At 41.9% G+C, this 18,929-nt stretch overlaps 2 protein-coding genes across 2 annotated transcripts; both read right to left on the minus strand.

Annotated features, from left to right (window-relative positions):
- Nucleotides 1–417: 417 nt before the first annotated feature.
- LOC131185732 (uncharacterized) lies at nt 418–2,275 on the minus strand. Its single transcript, XM_058158544.1, has one exon. The coding sequence runs from the start codon at nt 2,273–2,275 to the stop codon at nt 2,102–2,104; it is 174 nt and encodes a 57-aa protein (XP_058014527.1). The 3' UTR covers nt 418–2,101.
- Nucleotides 418–17,447, minus strand: VPS33A (VPS33A core subunit of CORVET and HOPS complexes). The gene is made up of 15 exons (XM_058158543.1): nt 17,318–17,447; nt 15,282–15,347; nt 14,885–15,012; nt 14,352–14,541; nt 14,146–14,262; nt 13,549–13,723; nt 12,371–12,564; nt 10,462–10,588; nt 10,183–10,250; nt 9,278–9,415; nt 8,468–8,605; nt 8,197–8,365; nt 5,293–7,185; nt 4,139–4,357; nt 418–2,289 (listed from the first exon to the last, which is right to left on the minus strand). Exons 1-13 carry the CDS (start codon nt 17,417–17,419, stop codon nt 6,992–6,994), a joined length of 1,806 nt encoding a protein of 601 aa, XP_058014526.1. The 5' UTR covers nt 17,420–17,447; the 3' UTR covers nt 418–2,289; nt 4,139–4,357; nt 5,293–6,991.
- Between the last annotated feature and the right edge of the window lie 1,482 nt (nt 17,448–18,929).

An 18,929-nucleotide genomic window follows, 5' to 3' on the forward strand; every position in this document is an offset into this window, starting at 1 on the left:
ATTACGTCATTCCGAGCGTCCTTTCCTGGCCTCTTTCCGACCGCGCCCCCTTTCTTGTGACGTCATGGTTTCCTTTCTGTTCCGCTCTAGGATGGAACGAGTTTCCTTCAACTTCCAATGGAAAGCAAAGGTCTTGCATCATAGAGCCAGCGAGGTCTAGATCGTCAGACCAGTCGGTTGTTACGCTTTGCCGGAAACGGAAAAAGCTTTTTTTTTTTTTTTTAAAAGGAATTCGCGCATACGCCCTAAGGACATGTGATTTACTGGAGAGCGCATGCGCCCCTTCACTCGTCACTGGATAAGTTTAGTGCAGCAGTTTTAATGTTACTCATTTGCCCCTCTTGAGCCAAAATAAAAACTTTCAACTTTTCAAAGGAGTTAAGTAGTGAACATCATAAAAAAAGTGAATTTTCAGAATGTTTTAAAATTATTTTTAATAATTATTTTTATTTCTATAATTATTTTTATTATAGTGTTTGGCATTTATAAGCTTAAACATATTAATTAAACAATAGCATTATTTGTACATTCCAATATAAGGCATCCTGAGCATTTCACTCATTACATTTTTAATTGGCTTGCAAGATCTACCTTAGTGTCTTATGTTTGCAGCTGATAAAAACTCACTTTAAATTATTATTAACTTGATATTGAGGTCAGAATTAAACTCTTCTGAATCCTCTGATTTTATGCATACACGGTTCAAACAGGCAGCTTTGCACAAGCCAAAACAGGCATTAACGTTATTCAAGTCAGCAAGCTGGGTGGTAAATCAGCCTGAGCTAGAAACCCACCAATAACTCAATTATTGGGCAATTCATTTCCCTTGCAGAGAAACTCAACCACTCAGGAGCTTCAGACAAAATATCTGTACTTGTACAGCATACTTTTGCTACGCAAAGAATTGGAGTTAAAGCGTATGTTAAATTTTATTAATAAGAAATGTAAAACAATACAAAGCAGCTTTGTTGTTAGATTAGAATAGAATAGAATTTTTTATTGGCCAAGTGTGATTGAACACACAAGGAATTTGTCTTGGTGCATATGCTCTCAGTGTGCATAAAAGAAAAGATATGTTCATCAAGGTACAACATTTACAACACAAATGATGGTCAATATATCAATATAAATCATAAGGATTGCCAGCAACAAAGTTACAGTCATGCAGTCATAAGTGGAAAGAGATTGGTGATGAAAACGATGAGGAGATTAATAGTAGTGTAGATTTAGGTTTGACAGTGTTGAGGGAATTATTTGTTTAGCAGAGTGATGGCCGTCAGGAAAAAACTGTTCTTGTGTCTAGTTGTTCTGGTGTGCAGTGCTCTATAGCGTCGTTTTGAGGGTAGGAGTTGAAACAGTTTATGTCCAGAATGTGAGGGATCTGTAAATATTTTCACGGCCCTCTTCTTGATTCGTGCAGTACACAGGTCCTCAATGGAAGGCAGGTTGGTAGCAATTGTTTTTTCTGCAGTTCTAATTATCCTCTGAAGTCTGTGTCTTTCTTGTTGGGTTGCAGAACCGAACCAGACAGTTAACTTAACTTTTACCAAGTAAACATTTATCAATCACTCAGAATATGTACGACTATGTATACATGTTCAATTCCCCCCCCCTTTTTTTCAAAAGCTTAGACATTATAAGATGTAGCAATGTGAGTTGTTACACTTAATTTTGTAAGCATTTAACACAGGCAATCCTACACCTGCAAATGATTTTATTGAGCCGTTTTTTTGGAAGAGGAAGCTGTCTGAAACCGGAAATATAAAAACCTCATTAAAAAAAGAAAAAAAAATTCAAAAGTGAGTTCATTTCAGAGTTCAATCAAATCCAGGCAAAAAATCGACACCGAAGCGTTTAACAATATCAGGAAATAAAAGGCATGTTGCCACTTGCTGGGCTTCAAATACGGATATTCCCGCGACATTACAAAAGAAAAAAAAATGGATCGGGGAGAGGACGTGCCTTAATAACTCTCCGAGATTCTGATACTCAAGAAATAGATTTTAAAAATGAAACCTCAGGATTATCACAAAACAAAATGAAAGGGTTATTTTGTCCGGCTGAGGTCTCCAGAGCACCGGACAGAACTCCCAACATGGTGTCACTTTAGCACAAGGAAGTAAGTCGTCCATCCGGCCAACAACAGCGCCCCAAACAAGACGGTGTAACTGAAGAGCACAAACGCCAGGAGTTCCTTCAGCACCTTCAGGAAATGGAGGGTAAAGGATTCCTGCCCCATCCTGGATTTCAAAGGTGGTGGTGGGGAAAACTGCATGGGAACAGCTGGATCTGGAAGAGGGAGGGAAGGCGGGAGAAGAGAACGACAGAATGAAAGAGGCCACCGAATAGAAGCTGGTTCGTGATCTACAACAGGTGACTTAAAGCAGAGGGTTCGTAGACAAGAACTACGGGGTGGTTGTCTAGGATCCTCGACGCACGACCACAATTGAGCCCAACATTTCTGTCGCTAAGCGAGACTTGTGAGTTTTGCCCCATTTTACAAACTTTCTTGCCACATTTGTGAAGCGAATCACTACAGTTCTTAAGTTACTGACACGGTTGTTAAGCGAACCCGGCTTTGCGTTTGCTTGCCAGGTCGCAAAAGGGGGGATCACGTGACCATGGGGATGGCTGCAAGGGTCGTAAGTGTGAAACACTTTTTTCAGTGTTGTCGTAACTTTGAACGGTGGCTAAATGAACTGTTGCAAGTCGAGGGCTCTCTGTTTTGAGAAAGCAGCTTTATTGGGCATTCGTGTTCCGCCTGGTGAGTATTATTTATTTATTATTTATTTACATTTATATCCCGCCCTTCTCCAAAGACTCAGGGCGGCTTACATTGTGTAAGGCAGACCTGGGCAAATTAAGGCCCGCGGGCCACATCCGGCCCTTTGTACGTCCCTGTCCGGCCCGCCATAAACACCATAAATTAAACTTTTTTTTAACTTTTATTTTGAAAAATAAATTGCACTGGTTCAATAATTGTTTTTCTTATTTAACCAATAGACCACAGTTTCACATAACCTAATATACATATTTACAGAGTGCTTTATTCTTCTGATTATCAGTACCAGCTATTCAAAATATTTAATTTAAGTATTTTACAATGAAAGAAAGTTGGTGGCCCTCTGACACAATTCAGGCTTCTCATGCGGCCCCTGATAAAAATTAATTGCCCACCCCTGGTGTAAGGCAATAGTAAATTGGCTTAGAATTAAAATATGGGTCTGTTTGGGAGTGAGGTCCCTGGAAGACAATTTTGCAAGCTTTGACCATAATTTTTAGGAAAGCTGATGCAAGCGGCCAGCCTGATAGCATTTCTAGGCTGTGCAGCCACAGAACCTCAAGATATATAGCTAATATATCCATTAGTACCAACCAAATCCAGTCATCAAAGCAGTCAATTCTTCCAGAGGGAGCCTACTTTAATATTTAATGTTATAATTGCATCTAATGGACGGGCTGCCGGGAAAATAATGTTTCTGGTTTAGCGATGATCTACAAATAGTTTGGCTTGGATCCTTCCATCCACCCAAAATAAAGTGGGGGGGGGGCAGCTTTAAAAATCAATCTCCCCATTGAAATGACTGCAACGCTGTAATAATGTGAGAGTGCCTAAACTTTATAAAAAGTTCCTTTTCAATCCCCCAATTTTTAGAAATATGCGGTCGGGGAATCTAATAAATGGCTTAAAAGATGTTGCCGTTATCTTTACGATGTTTTAAGATATTTCGCTCTTGAGCATGTTAATTATACCGGATTTTTCCTTTTACAAGGAAAAACCTCCTGACAGGACAGCTAGTAATTAATCTCAGCTTAGTCCCAAAGGTGGAAAAAAAAACCAAGCCGAAATCCGCACACTGCTAATTGAGATTATTTTTTTTTTCCGTTCCCAACAAGGTACAAATTAAGATAGCCAGCAAACCAAGGACCTGCAATGCATTTTCTTTAAAAAAAAGAAAAGAAAAAGTACTTTCAGAGAATTTCTTTAAAATCCCCAAACGTCTGATTTTTCAGTAGCAGTGCGTCTTCAGATGTGAACGCTATCTTGTGTTAAGATTACAGTTCTTATAATTAAAACGCCACACCTCTTCTATGAAATAAAAAGCCGATTATATTTAGAGGCGGATAAATTGCTCACCTTTTTTGGAGGATGGAGGTTTGAGGATCCTTTTCGTGGATCTTTCTGGGGATTGTCTTCAGCGAGCGGCTTCTGGAAGTGCCTGGATCTTCTTGTCATCTGAAGAGGCAGCGCAAGGATGCTCTCTCTCTATATATATACGCCAGACGGGCAAAGTACTAATAGGTGTGGTCGGAGAGCAATTCTGCAACGGGATACAGAGACCTTCTTTGTTCTTCGCTGCACGGAAAAAGATATATATATATATATATATATGACTGTATGACTATAACTTGTTGCTGGCAATCCTTATGATTTACATTGATATATTGATCATCAATTGTGTTGTAAATGTTGTACCTTGATGAACGTATCTTTTCTTTTATGTACACCAGTGGTTCCCAACCAGTGTGCCGCGGCACTAAGGGGTGCCGTGAGATCTTTTGAGGGTGCCGGGAACTTTTGAGCTACGGAGATTTTAAATATCTATTTCCTTATAAGGGTGCCGGGAACTTTTGAAAGGCTTTCCAAGGGTGCCTCAAACAAGAAAAGGTTGTGCCTCAAACAAGAAAAGGTTGGGAACCACTGATGTACACTGAGAGCATATGCACCTTGTGTGTCCAATCACACTTGGCCAATAAAAAAAAAAAAAAATTCTATTCTATATATATATATATATATATATATATATCCCGAGGCTTTTTAAAAATGAAAATAGAAGTAATGAGGAAAGTGGCTTTTTAAAAAAAAAGATACTCCAGTACTTTCCCCGATGAAATACACTTGTGTGCAAAAATGTGCAGTTTAATAAATGTGTTACACTTTTAAGATACCACTTTTTCTACTTTTCCAAAATAGTACAGGATAGTTTATTATATTATTATTATTATTATTATTATTATGCTATTATTATCTAGCCACTGGGTAGAGTATAAATCTAAGTTGTTGAGAATGCGAGAGTAATTTTCTCCTCGCTGTTGCAATGATAACTTTTACTATGAAAGGGAGGGAGGTTTACAAACTGAGCTGCAATCGTACCAAAACACGTACACGATGCTTGTTAAAAGATAATGGTTGTTCAACACAAAGCAAATTATGATGCGAGTTAAACATACATGGATAGAGCTAAAAACAGCACGTTTTCAAAGTCAACATCTGCTTTAAATCTCACTTACATTTGGTGCTTGGGTCCGTTTTGCTCCGCCAGTTGTTTATGTGTCTGTGTATATTTGCGTGTGTGTGGGTGTGTGCATGTAGCAACAATCACTGGCAACAGGCCGAAAATCAACCCTGCTGTTCCTGTCAATGGAAACCGTAGCCACGTGCTTTGGTGACATTTTGCAGCTGTCTCTGACTTGGGAAGGGACCATTTTCTCTCTTGGCTACTTGAACATCCTACATAAATTTATTAAACGTTCAGAGGTGCTGAAAATAACATGGGGGCGAGGATTGGAAGGGAAGAAAATGGCATAAGGCACACAGGCAGTTTAGCATTTTAGAGAAAACTTCGCTTCTGCTTATAACCGGTTTTTTATATTTTTTTGCAGCAGAAATCTTGCATTTACACGCCCGTCTTTGTCTCTAACCTGAAAAACATGTCACTTTAAAGTTTTATTCCCACCCCCCCACCCCCTTCTGTTTAACTGGTTCTTCCTGGCTATTACACCCTGAAAGGTCTCAATTATCTCCCTCCCCCACCCTTTCTTTGGCTTAGACATCAGGGCTCGACAAATGGACTTGAAATTTAATCAGGAGCTCTTATTATCAAATTATTAGCCTTGTGTTCAGCCAGGCCTTCATCAAAATAGACTAAAATCAAACTAGCCAGGAAGCTATTAGGATATAATTATCTCCTCTGAGACACGGTCAACACTGTCCAGAAACAGTGGATTTTCCTGATTCTAAGGTTTTGCATTATGGGGCTGTGGCACTCTGGAGAATGGGGAGTAACGCAGCTATCGCAACAATGATGTTTAACGGGAGAGAATTGTGTTGTTTTCACAATGATATCGAGCGATTCTGCTGGCACTATGGTTGTCGAAATGGCACACATTCAAAAAAGCAATCACACACACATACAGGCTGGAAAATGCCCGCATTTGCATCTTTATAACATTTTATCTTCTCGGATTTCAAAAGTATTATTCCAGCACTTTTTTTAAACATGCTTGTTTGTTTGCAACCGAATGAGGTTTTGATTAAACAGTAGCCTCTTCTCCCACTATTCGCAATAATGTTCTGTGCAAATGAGTTTGGTTCAATATTGTAAGCATTTCAGGAGGTATTTCATGGGAGGGGGGGGGGAAGAGAGCAGGGTTTTTCAAAATTGGCAGCAAAACCGTATTTCCGCGATTGCTGTGGAAACCTGCGAGAAACAAATCAAGGAGGCGAATTCCATGAAAATGGGAGGATTGGGGTAAAGCTGTATAACCTAAGGGGCGGATCTGTTACACATTTGCAGACTTTCGAGCTATAGAATGGCAGCCCGACACGGAAAACGGCTAGATTACAATCCACCGACATGATTAATTGCCTGGGGAGAAAAATGAAGAATATCAGTGAAGTAAGTAAACCAAGCTAACTACAGAATGGGAAGAAGGAGGAAATATTAGGAAAAAAATGTCCTGAAATGTCCTGAGAGAATTTACTAAGGAAGAAGGGTTTAGAAACCATAAATAAAAGCTCTGGGAATGACACAAGGGAGCGAGATTGCCGGGCTGAGCTTTCCTTCTGGATCCGCAGCTTTAGAAACCATTTTCCTTTGCAACCTGCGAATCCACCGTCCCCTTTTATCTCTTCCGAAGGCATCCAGTTTCTCCCGAATCTCGTGGCCCCACCTCGATCGAGTCCTGCTCGGTCTGTCCCTGCTGCTCCTTAAAAGGGCGGGGGCTCCAGCTTCTCCATCAGCGACTTGATCCAGCTGGTTCCGTTGATCAGCTTGGTGGTGGCGATGACGTATTCGGTGCCCCCGTCCTCCATCTGAGAGAGGAACCGGAGGGCTGCGATTTCGGCATAGGTCACGCCTCCCAGGTAGAAGACGAGAGTGACGCGGTTTTCTCCATGCTGGCCTGGAATGATAGTGGGGGGGGGGGGAACAGACGGACAGGGAGGGGGATTGAAAACCGCCTTCAAAATTCTATGCTGTGCTTTGCCTCCTGTTTACACCCGCTTAACCGTCGTCTTGCGACGCAGTTCAAAGGGCAATGAGAAAGCCTTACTATGGAGGCTATTATTGGGCGTGTGAGCAAATGTAGGTAAACAGGGAGCCCTCGACTTACGAACAGAATTGGGACTAGCGCTTTCGGTCGCTAAGCAAGGTGGCTGTTAAAGTGAGCCAAGGGGCTGATTTTACACCTTTATTTGCCACAGTTGCTACGCGAAACAACGCGGTTTGTTCAGTGAATCCGGCTTCCTCCGTTGACTCGTCAAGTCAGACAACGCAAGCGACCGAATTTGATCACACGGCCACGGGAACGACGGTCGTAAGTGCGAGGACGTCGTAGCTCACTTTTTTTGGTAACTTTGAGCGGTCGCTAAACAAATGGATGTTAGTCAAGGACTCCCTGCAATACTGTTATGAAACATTTGCCACACAGGAGGAAGTAGGAAGTGCAATGCAGAATTTAAACATCATCATCGTTTGATGACCCCAGAATCCCTTGCCGGGTGGAGTCTGGGCAACTGAATGGAGCTAGCAGAGTGTTTACTGGCCAAATGCCCTTCCTGTCGCCAGTACTTAGTTTTGTTCAGCAGATATATTCTCACTGTGCCCAGAGAGAGAGGAATATCTGCCTCTACCTAGGATCGAACTCACAGCCTCCTGATTGTGAAGCGAGAGCTCCACCTCTAGGCCACTGCACCACTCCAGAATTTAAACGTGACTGATCAAACGTAATCAAGGTTCTTTGGGTTATTGTAATATTGTGGCAACAACTGGGTACCTCCCACAGTGACCAATCACCCCATTTATGTGGCTGCTGGAACCCCGAAGTCTACAAGAGGCCACCAGCCCTTATCCACAGTCCTGGAGCACTTAAAAAAACCTTTTCCAATTAAACAGGGTGTCGAAAGAAACGTACGTTTTTTCTGAAGCCCAGTTGGCAGCTGCTGCCTCTCTTCAAAATGTGGACCAGGAAGTATTTTTAAGACTTCTTCAATGCTTCGCCAACCTGGCCGGGCAAGCAACTGCGCCAGGCGAACGCTTAGAGGTGCATAACCGCTGTAGACGTAAGAGATATCGTTCGGGTTCTGCAAAAAAAGGGGTGGAATTGAAGAGTAAACAGCAGGTTAACTTGGGACCGCTTTGAAAAATCATGTCTTAAAAGCTGCAAGAGGCAGAGGCGAGCTTGCCTGCTCGTTGACGTCGTCCATCCACAAACGCAAAGTTTTCCGGATGGTTGGGTAGTTGTTTCGACTGCCCAGCTGGGGCTTCAAAAGTCCAGCTTTTTCTAGGCTATTCAAGGTCAGGATGTGTTCGTAGCCATAAGTCTGTAACAAGCACAATGGCCTTTTAGCGTCAGTATATTCATTTTCTACATTATTTATGAAACGGCGAGCTTACCCTCTGAGACCTTTTAAAATGCTTTTAAAAGTAAAACAAAAAAAGCCTCTGATGATCGTGTGGCTCAGCTGGGATCATCAGAGCCTTTTAAAAGCATTTTTTCTACAATCTCTTTAGCCAAAAAGAAAAAAAATGTAGAAAAAATGCTTTTAAAAGGCTCCTCTGACGATCCCAGCTGAGTTGCCTGATCGTCAGTGGCTTTTTTTTTCTTTTAAAGGCAAAAAAAAAAGGCTTTTAAAAGAAAATAGAAACTCTTTGACGATCAGGCAATTTAGCTGGGATTGTCAGAGCCTTTTAAAAGCATTTTTTGACAACCTCTTCAGCCGAAGAGGTTGTAGAAAAAATGCTTTTAAAAGTTTTTTTTTAAAAAAAGTTGACCACGCCCACCCAGTCACATTACCCCCCAAGCCACGTCCACAGAACCGGTAGTAACAAAGTGTACATTTTACCACTGGTTATGGAGGATAAAATAGCTTGATGTTTTCGTTGATTTTTTTTCCCTTTCCTTATCCATGACCAGTTTTCGTTCTACAAAACGCTCCAAATTGTTTAAGGTCTTTCCCGAGCGGTATCGATATCAGCCTTCGCGAAAGACTAACCTGGAGAATTTCTCTCTTGTAATGATCCAGCACCTTCTGCTTTAAGCCGCTGTTGCACACCGACTGGAGGCAAACGAGCCTCAGTATCTTAATCAAAGGATACTTTCGGGCAATACAATCTTCTATATAGCTGTTGACCTGCAGAGGAAAAAAAAAAATCCAATTACATTTTCGATAAAAATCACGAGCTTGCAAAGAAGCTACTTTCTTTGCAGAATTGACTCTGTGCTGAAGAAAATATGGAAGAGGTTCGCACCAATCTGATAGATCATACACAAGGCTACCTTTTCATCTGCAGGTTTTCGTTCACCCATGGTGCCTGGAGAATTCTAGCACCCATCTTATAAATGGTTGAGGTAGAGAAACACTGGTGAAAGGACTAGTTTGGCCCACAGCAATCTAGCTTTCCTTTTTTTTTTTAACCTTTATTCACATTTAAAATCCTAAAATACAACAAAGAATGTTCTTTCTGCGCCAACTCAGAAAGCTCAAACTGCCCAAGGAGCTGCTGATCCAGTTCTACAGAGGAATTATTGAGTCTGTCATCTGCACCTCTATAACTGTCTGGTTTGGTTCTGCAACCCAACAAGAAAGACACAGACTTCAGAAGATAATTAAAACTGCAGAAAAAACAATGGCTACCAACCTGCCTTCCATATACTGCATGAGTCAAAAAGAGGGCTGTGAAAATATTTACTGATCCAGAATTTTTTTGACTTCTGGGCAAAGCCACCATACTTGGAAGTAGGTACCTTGTACTAGCTTTCAAAGATGCTTAAACCCCAAAATTATGGTTGCCAGTTTTTTGGGGTGAATGCTCCTCACCAGATATACATCCCCTCAATTCCACAGGAAATTAGTTTACGCAAAACACATCAGCTTGTTTTGAGAAAACATTGGCCTACCTTATCGGTATCGATGCCGGACATAAATTCTTGCTCCACTGTTAAATTATCGAAGAAGTCTTCAGAAGCTTACAATACAAAAATGAAACCAGTTGTGAAGAAATGACGTTAATGGGATCCCGAGATATTTTGATAGCAGGGATACCACTGAGATCTCGCCAATGGCCAATACCGAGGGAGGAGATTAAAATTGGTTCGGTCTGACCCTCATTCAAGAGGGGAAACCCTCCCTCCCTTATGCCCGTCCCCCCAAAAAAGATACTCTTCAGAGTTACTTACTGGTGATGTCTTTCACGAGCTCCGCGATGGAGGTGTGGTTCGCCAAAGAGCTTCTGGCGGCCTGCATGTGCGGCAGCTGTGAGACGAACTGCTTGATCTCCCCCACGGTTTTGGCATGGTGTCTTTCCTAAGAACATAAATCAGGGGGTCCCGAGCCATTCGTTTTATTTACATTCCGCCTTTGTTGTTTTTGCAAATAACTCAAAGCTGCGAACATATCCAACACACCTTCCTCCTCCTATTTTCCCCCATAACAACAACCCTGTGAGGTGGGTTGGGTGGGAGAGAAAGAGACTGGCTGGCTTTCATGCCTAAGGTGGGACTATAATTCACCGTCTCCTGGTGACTGCCCCAAAGTCACTCAGCTGTTTCTCAAGTCTAAGGTGGGACTAGAATCCCTCAAAGTGTCAATTGGCTCACCTAATTCAATGACACTTATACTCACATCCTGGACACAAACTGTTTCAACTCCTACCCTCAAAACAACGCTATAGAGCATTGCACACCAGAACAACTAAACACAAGGACAGTTTTTCCCCCCCGAACACCATCACTCTGCTAAACAAATAATTCCCTCAACACTGTCAAATTATTTACTAAATCTACACTACTATTAATCTTCTCAGCGTTTTCATCACCAATCTCTTTCGACTTATGACTGTAACTTTGTTGCTTGTATCCTTACGATTTATATTGATATTGTTTCCTGATTGCTTATTTCTACCCTATGACTAATATTAAGTGTTGTACCATATGATTCTTGATGAAGGTATCTTTTCTTTTATGTACACTGAGAGCATATGCACCAAGACAAATTCCTCGTGTGTCCAATCACACTTGGCCAATAAAATATTCTATTCTATTCTATTCTATTCTATTCTATTCTATTCTATTCTATTCTATTCTACTCTACTCTACTCTATTCCTATATTCTATTCTGTTCTGTTCTGTTCTGTTCCGTTCCGTTCCGTTCCGTTCTATTCTAATTCTATTCTATTCTTCCCAGCATGTCAGCAAAACTCAAACAGATCTTGGGAAATCTCCAATTTCTAAAAAATTTTTGGGTTTTTATGATAATCTGCTCAGGTTTTTCTTAAGTTCCGTATTTTTACCATGCTTTTTCTTTCCTTAAAATCTTGTGTTTTGGACTGAGAGTCTCGGTGGAAAACCAAACCAAACCTGCAGCTGGCTAAACCCCCTTCTGAGAAATGATCATCTGGCAAATCTCAGGTGGCTTTTTTCCCCCCCCCGAAGCAGGATTACTGGAATTATCTCCATAGCAATGAAAAGCAGAGCGTATAGAACTTTTAAGGACCGGATAACCGCAAAGTGTAATGATCTGTTAATTAACCTGCTGAAGTTCGTAATTTATATCCAGCTTTTTCAGGGGGGAGTAAGAGAGAGAGAGAGAAAAAAAAACTGTGCAAATCCCACACGCTTACTGACAAGTGCAAAAATGGAGAGAAGTGTCAATGCTACGAATGACAAGCCCAGGCAGATAGACCATAATGAAGGCCATTAACGGGCCTGTCTGCTCCTTGTAAGCTGCTGTTTCATTATCATCTATTAGATCTGACGATATGATGTCGTCCCCTTTTTTCCTTCCTTCCTTCCTTCCCTTCCCTTCCCTTCCCTTCCCTTCCCTTCCCTTCCCTTCCCTTCCCTTCCCTCCCCTTCCCTCCTTCCTTTCCTTACCTTTCCTTCCTTCCTTCCTCCCTCCCTCCTAAAGATACGAATATCCCTGTCAATTACAGCTCAGCTCAGATACTCCTGGTTCAAAAAACTTTTTCACTGCAAGCTACACAAAAATTACGCACAGGGAATCCTCAACTCAGGGCCACAATGTTCACAGAAGTCCACAAGTCTTAAAGCTGCCAAGTTTGGGGGCCCCCCACTTTATTATTACTACCTCAAAAGCAGCTGAGATGATTTTGGCCTTCTTGCTCAAGACGCTGCCCACGGCGTTGAAGTTCTTGTCGCGGATCTCCGCGTACAGCTCCTCCGCGGAGTTCAGCTGCAGCTTCTTGGCCTCGGTGGGGAGCTCCTTCGCGGCCTCCCCCTGCTTCTTGGGGGCAAATTTTTCGGGGGGAAGTTTTACGTAAGCTGCCAAACATCGCGGAAAAAGAAATGAGACGGATGTTTTAAAAAAAGGCCCGGGAGAGACATATTGAAGGTATACAGATAGTCCTCAACTTATGGCCATAATTGAACCCAAGATTTCTCTTGCTAAAGTGAGACATTTGTTAAGTGAATTTTGCCCCCTTTTTTAACGACCTTTCCTGCATCTGCTGTTAAATGAATCACTGCGGTTGCTAAATTAGTAATCTAGTTGTTCAGTGAATCTGCTCTCCTCTTAAGAAAGCTGCCAAAGGGGATTTTTTTTTTTTAAATTTACATTTATATCCCGCCCTTCTCCGAAGACTCAGGGCGGCTTACAGTGTGTAAGGCAATAGTCTCATTCTATTTGTATATTTACAAAGTCAACTTATTGCCCCCCCAACAATCTGGGTCCTCATTTTACCTACCTTATAAAGGATGGAAGGCTGAGTCAACCTTGGGCCGGGCTTGAACCTGCAGTAACTGCAGGCTGCTGTGTTCTAGCCGTTTTCGTAATTTTGATATGTTTTAATTTGTTTTAATTGTACATATTTTGTATTTTATCTCCTGAGTCCTTCGGGAGAAGGGCGGTATAAAAATTCAATAAATAATAAAATAATAATAATAATATAATAATAACAGGCTTCTTTACAGCCTGAGCTACCCATGTGACCTTGGGACACAGCAACAGTCATAAATACAAGCCAGTTGCCAAGCGGCTGAATTTTGATCACATGACCATGGGGATGCTGGAAAGGTGGTACGTGTGAAAAATAGTTGCAAGTCCATGTTTTTAGGGCCGTTGTAGCTTTGAATGGTCACTAAAGGAACTGTTGCAAGTCGAAGGCTACCTGTATATGACTCTCAGGAGCTCAGAGTGGTCTATGGAGCCCGCTTCCTCCAATTTTCCTTCTAACAACCCTGCGAGGCTGGCCGAGCTGAGAGGAACTGACAAAACTTTCTTCCTTTTCCGTCCCGGTCTTAACTTACTGTTCTGAATTCCATATATTTCATCAATCAGGCCCTCATAGGTCAGCTGGGTAGCCAGAGGCGAGATCAAATCCACGTTGCGATCCAGCAGCAGGAGGGTATCGAAGACGGGCAGAATGGGGTTCTGGATCCCCGAAAACTCCCTCTTCATACGGATCATCATGTTTGCCACATGCTGCAATCCAAAGAATCCCCGAGATTTACGGACCAGGCCACAACGATTAAACCTCACAAAGACCAGGCGCCTTTAAAGCTACGTTTCTCACGCCCTGCTCTGCTGGTTCAGCTCTCAATTCCTAGACGCCCGAGCCAAGCAGAAGCCCCTTCCAACCCACCCTGGTTTCCACTGTCTATTTCAGACATTACTTTTGCTCTGTGCACAAATTAGGCTCCGCTGGGCATGGGTGGGGTGAGGTGTGGGGGGCAGGGATTTTTGCTACCGGTTCTCCAAACCACCCGCCGCCATTGCTACCAGATCGGCCGATCCGGTCTGAACCGGGAGCATTTCACCCCTGGGTTCCTTATTGCAAAAGAGGCTGGCGGGAAGCCAAGCTGAGCTATAAATTAAGGACTGACGTTTCAGCTTATTTTTTTTACCCGTGCGCACTCTCCTTTTCCAAAGATGAACGGGATGGTTCCATAGAGAGCCTGGAGTGTCATGAGTCCTTTTGCCGCATGGTAGAGGCTGGTCTGGTCATTTTCTAGGTAACACTCCTAGGAGAAAGAAAAGGCACTCTCAATTTTCCAGGAAGCCAGCATTTCCTGCAATCAGAAAGGACTTTTAGCTGTGTGCGGGGTCTGACCTTAAAGGCGTTTTCTGACTCCATGGACAAGAGGTCACCGTCAAAGGGAATGAGGTCCAGGCTGTATTCCTCTCGGTGAACGAAACAGTGCAGCACGCCCAGTTCTTTGAGGCGCTGCTCGCACAACAAGCTGCGACGCGGCACGAACAAGATGTGGAAATCCCGCTGCGGACAGCGAATTTTATCTTCGCTGGAAAAAGAGAAGGAACATTTTTAACTGATTGAGCCTTTCCCTAAGATAAATTTTAATAGGTCTCTGGACCAGTTGAAATGAACATTTTAGGTCTTTGGTTATTCGGGTTTTCTCCCGCGTAAAATTGGAAGTGTCTTGGCGACGTTTCAACGAAGTCTCATTCGTCATCTTCAGGCTGGTGTTTACAGCTTCGTGCTTCTAGGAGCATTGCTCCTAGCATCACACTTGGCCAGTAAAGGATTCTATACTATATGTTCCTCTGCCCACATAAACAGTAGAGTTTGTCCTGGTGAAAAAGCCCACAGAGAACCTGGAGATCAAAGTCTCCAGGTGACCTTACCTGAGCACATTGTCTGCAATTATGTCCATGAGCTCTAACCTGGGCCGGACAAAGAAAATAATGTTCTTGACATCAGCCGGTGGAAGGTGACCACCTTTGAGGGTGAACATTTTCTCCACCTCATGTTCCTGGAAGGAAACAAACAAAACAACTATGAAAACATTCCATTTGAATATTTGAGAAAAAGCGTGGTTTGGCGCTCAGCTTGCTGAGGTAATAGTAAGTCTTTTTTGAAATAAAGGATTGCTGTTCTCTGTCTTGTTCCAGATGTGCTAAATTTGGGTTTGTTTGTTTTTTTTTAAATTCCACAGGGAGAGCACATGCATATTTTTTAAATGAAAGACTTAGTGCATTATCACTTTTCTAGCATGTTTTATAACTCTTGCCGACATCGTACCTTCAGAAGAGAATATTGCGCAATTAATCCAAAGGGCCCAGTAAGATACTCATCCCACACAATGGCCTAAAGAAGAAGAAACAGATTTACGTATGTCACAACATTTCTTCAAGAAGCTGAGAAACACTTTGAAGGGCATATAAATACATCCATGTATAATAAATACCAATGTAGCATCAATGCATCCAAAATATCCATGACTAACAAGAATATCAACATATAATAAATACTGAAAATTGATGATTAATAAATAAAAATATCAATCCATAAACATACAAACACACAATAACATAGAATACTTTATTTGGCCAAGTGTGATTAGACACACAATTGTCTCTGGTGTAGAAGCTCTCAGTGTACATGGAAAGCAACAGAATAATATCAATGAATAACAAATGATAATTTAAAATAGCAATGTGCAGTATCAATCCAGAATAATATCAAGAAATAAATAATAATCTAAAATATCAATGTGCAGTATCAATCCAGAATATCAATGAATAATATCAATGAATAACAAATAATTTAAAATAGCAATGTGCATTATCAATCTAGAATGATATCAAGAAATAAATGATAATTTAAAATATCAATCTAAAATAGTTAAGTGTATCATTAAGTGTTAAATTTGTACCCTATGACTATCATTAAGTGTTGTAAGTGTTGTACCTTGATGAACGTATCTTTTATGTCTTTTATTTGCACCAAGACAAATTCCTTGTGTGCCCAATCACACTTGGCCAATAAAAATTCTATTCTATTCAATGTGCAGTACCAATCTAGAATATCAATGAATAACACATGATAATTTAAAATAGCAATGTGCGGTATTCAGTGGTGGGATTCAGCCAGTTCGCACCACTTCGGGAGAACCGGTTGTTAACTTTCTGAGCAGTTTGACGAACTGGTTGTTGGAAGAAATCATTAGGGCAGAGAACTGGTTGTTAAATTATTTGAATCTCACCACTGGCGGTATCAATCTAGAATAATATAAGACATAAATGATAAAATAGCAATGTGCAGTATCAATCTAGAATAATACCAATGAGCATCATTTATTTATTTATTATTTATTATTTACATTTCTATACCGCCCTTCTCCGAAGACTCAGGGCGGTTTACAGCCAAGTTAAAAAGGTGTATACAAAAATTAAAACACAATATTTGAAATTTAAAAACCTGAAACCACAAGGCCGAATATTAAAATAACAAGAAATAAAACCACTCAATTAAAAATTACTCTTAGGCCAACCTAATTTAAAGCATCAGCACACAAGACCAGAGCGGAGCACCCGTACAATAATATTGATGGAAGAATAACGGAAAACTATACCAAACGGGGCAATCCATATACCGCACAAATAACATAGTTTTTCAAGGGTTGTTTTTAATATTGTCTGTTTTCCTGTATTTTAACTGGCTGTTCACCGCCCTGAGTCCTTCGGGAGAAGGGCGGTCTATAAATTAAAATATTATTATTATTATTATTATTATTATTATTATTATTATTATTATTATTATTATTATTATTATTATTATTATTATTATCCCTGTGTTGACGAATTTAACCCACGAAGGGCGATTCAAACAATGCCCGAGAATATCAATGCACAATAAAGATGCAACTTTTGCATAATCCACATCAGCGCAGGACCATCATTGCAATTAAAAATGCAGAATAAATATTATTAATGCATAAGAAATACAGGCCAAGATCACATAGAAGGGGGGTGGGGGGTGGGGAGAGAAGGAGAATAATTAAAAATAAGAGGGAGGGTCCAAGTTAGGGAGGGGCGGGGCGGCTGGGGGACGGGGACTCGGGGACCCATCCTCCCCGGCCGGCGGTGGAGGATGGGCCCCAGTAACACATTATTAGGGGGAGGATAAGAATTAAAAAAAAAAAAAAAAACTGGGCGAGGAGGGTCCGGGGTGAGGGAGGGAGGGGCGGGTACTCGGGGACCCATCATCCCCGGCCGGCGGTGGAGGATGGGTCTCTCCACCCGGTGGGGCACGGGCCGGGCCGGGCCGGCGCTGACCTTGGATCCGGCGCATTTGTCGAGGAAGGCGCGCAGCTCCCTCCGCCCGGCTTCCCGCAGCGCCGTCAACGGGACGCGGCCCGAGCTGAGGTGAGCCGCCATGGCCGCTGAGCTGAGCCGGCCACGCCCACGCCGGTCACGTGAGGCGGCGCGGAGGCGTGGCCCTCGGCCTAGCCACGCCCCCCTCGGCCTAGCCACGCCCCCCTCTTCCCCCCTCCCCGCGATTCAAGGTTTTTCTGGCTCTTCTTACCTGGGCGCGCAGGTGAGGCTCTCGGCGGGGGAGGAGGCGGCTGCTCAGAGGGGGGGGTTTCTTTTGGGGGGAGGAGGGGGCGTGCATCCCGTGTCCGTCCCCCCCCCCCTCCCCCGGATCTTTCGCAACTTCCTTAAAATATTGAATGACCTTCTCTATCCTATTGCAATTCTGGGGTCCCACCTGATGGGTGATTTTTGCCATCGTCTTTTATTTTAATAAATAATTTTAATTTAAATCGCAATATTACAAGAGCAATTACAATATTAATATATATTATAATATTATACAATTACAATATTACAAGAGCAAAAGGTTGCTTCAAGGTTGACTCGGCCTTCCATCCTTTATAAGGTAGGTAAAATGAGGACCCAGATTTATTTATTTATTTATTTTATTTATTCATATTTGTATACCGCCCTATCTCCCGAAGGACTCAGGGCAGTTCACAGGCAAATAAAAACATATATGTACAAATTAAGATAACCATTAAAAAAGTTATTCTAAAAGCCAAATTATTAAAAATAGTATAAATATTAAAACCAATTAAAACCCCTATAAATTTAAAATCTAGTCCAGTCCTGCGCAGATGAATAAATGTGTTTTAAGCTCGCGACGGAAGGTTCGGAGGTCCGGAAGTTGACGAAGTCCTGGGGGGAGTTCGTTCCAGAGGGCGGGAGCCCCCACAGAGAAGGCCCTTCCCCTGGGTGTTGCCAGACGACACTGTCTCGCTGACGGCACCCTGAGGAGTCCCTCTCTGTGAGAGCGCACGGGTCGGTGAGAGGTATCTGGTAGCAGTAGGCGGTCCCGTAGGTAGCCCGGCCCTATGCCATGGAGCGCTTTAAAGATGGTCACCAAAATTGTTGGGAGGGCAATAAGTTGACTTTGTATATAATATATAAATGGATGAAGACTATTGCTTGACATAGTGTAAGCCGCCCTGAGTCTTCGGAGAAGGGCGGGATATAAATGCAAATAATAAAATAAATAAAATAAATAATAAATAAAATAGATTCAAGCTAAATGTCAACCGCTTCAAACTTGATTGCAGAAAAATATGACTTCTGTAACAGAGTTGTTAACGCTTGCAACTCATTACCTGACTCCATAGTCTCTACTCAAAACCCCAAAATCTTCAACCAAAAACTGTCTACTATTGACCTCACCCCATTCCTAAGAGGTCTGTAAGGGGCGTGCATAAGAGCACAAAAGTGCCTACCGTTCCTGTCCTAATGTTCCCTTCATTATATCAAATTAATATTATTGATGCATATTTTTACATATATTTTCTTCAATACATGTTGCTTTATCTATGACAATTGTTTGTGTATACTGTTGTGACAAATAAAAAATAAAAAAAAT

This window comes from Ahaetulla prasina, chromosome 15 (genome assembly GCF_028640845.1).
Source record: "Ahaetulla prasina isolate Xishuangbanna chromosome 15, ASM2864084v1, whole genome shotgun sequence".
NCBI lineage: Eukaryota > Metazoa > Chordata > Lepidosauria > Squamata > Colubridae > Ahaetulla > Ahaetulla prasina.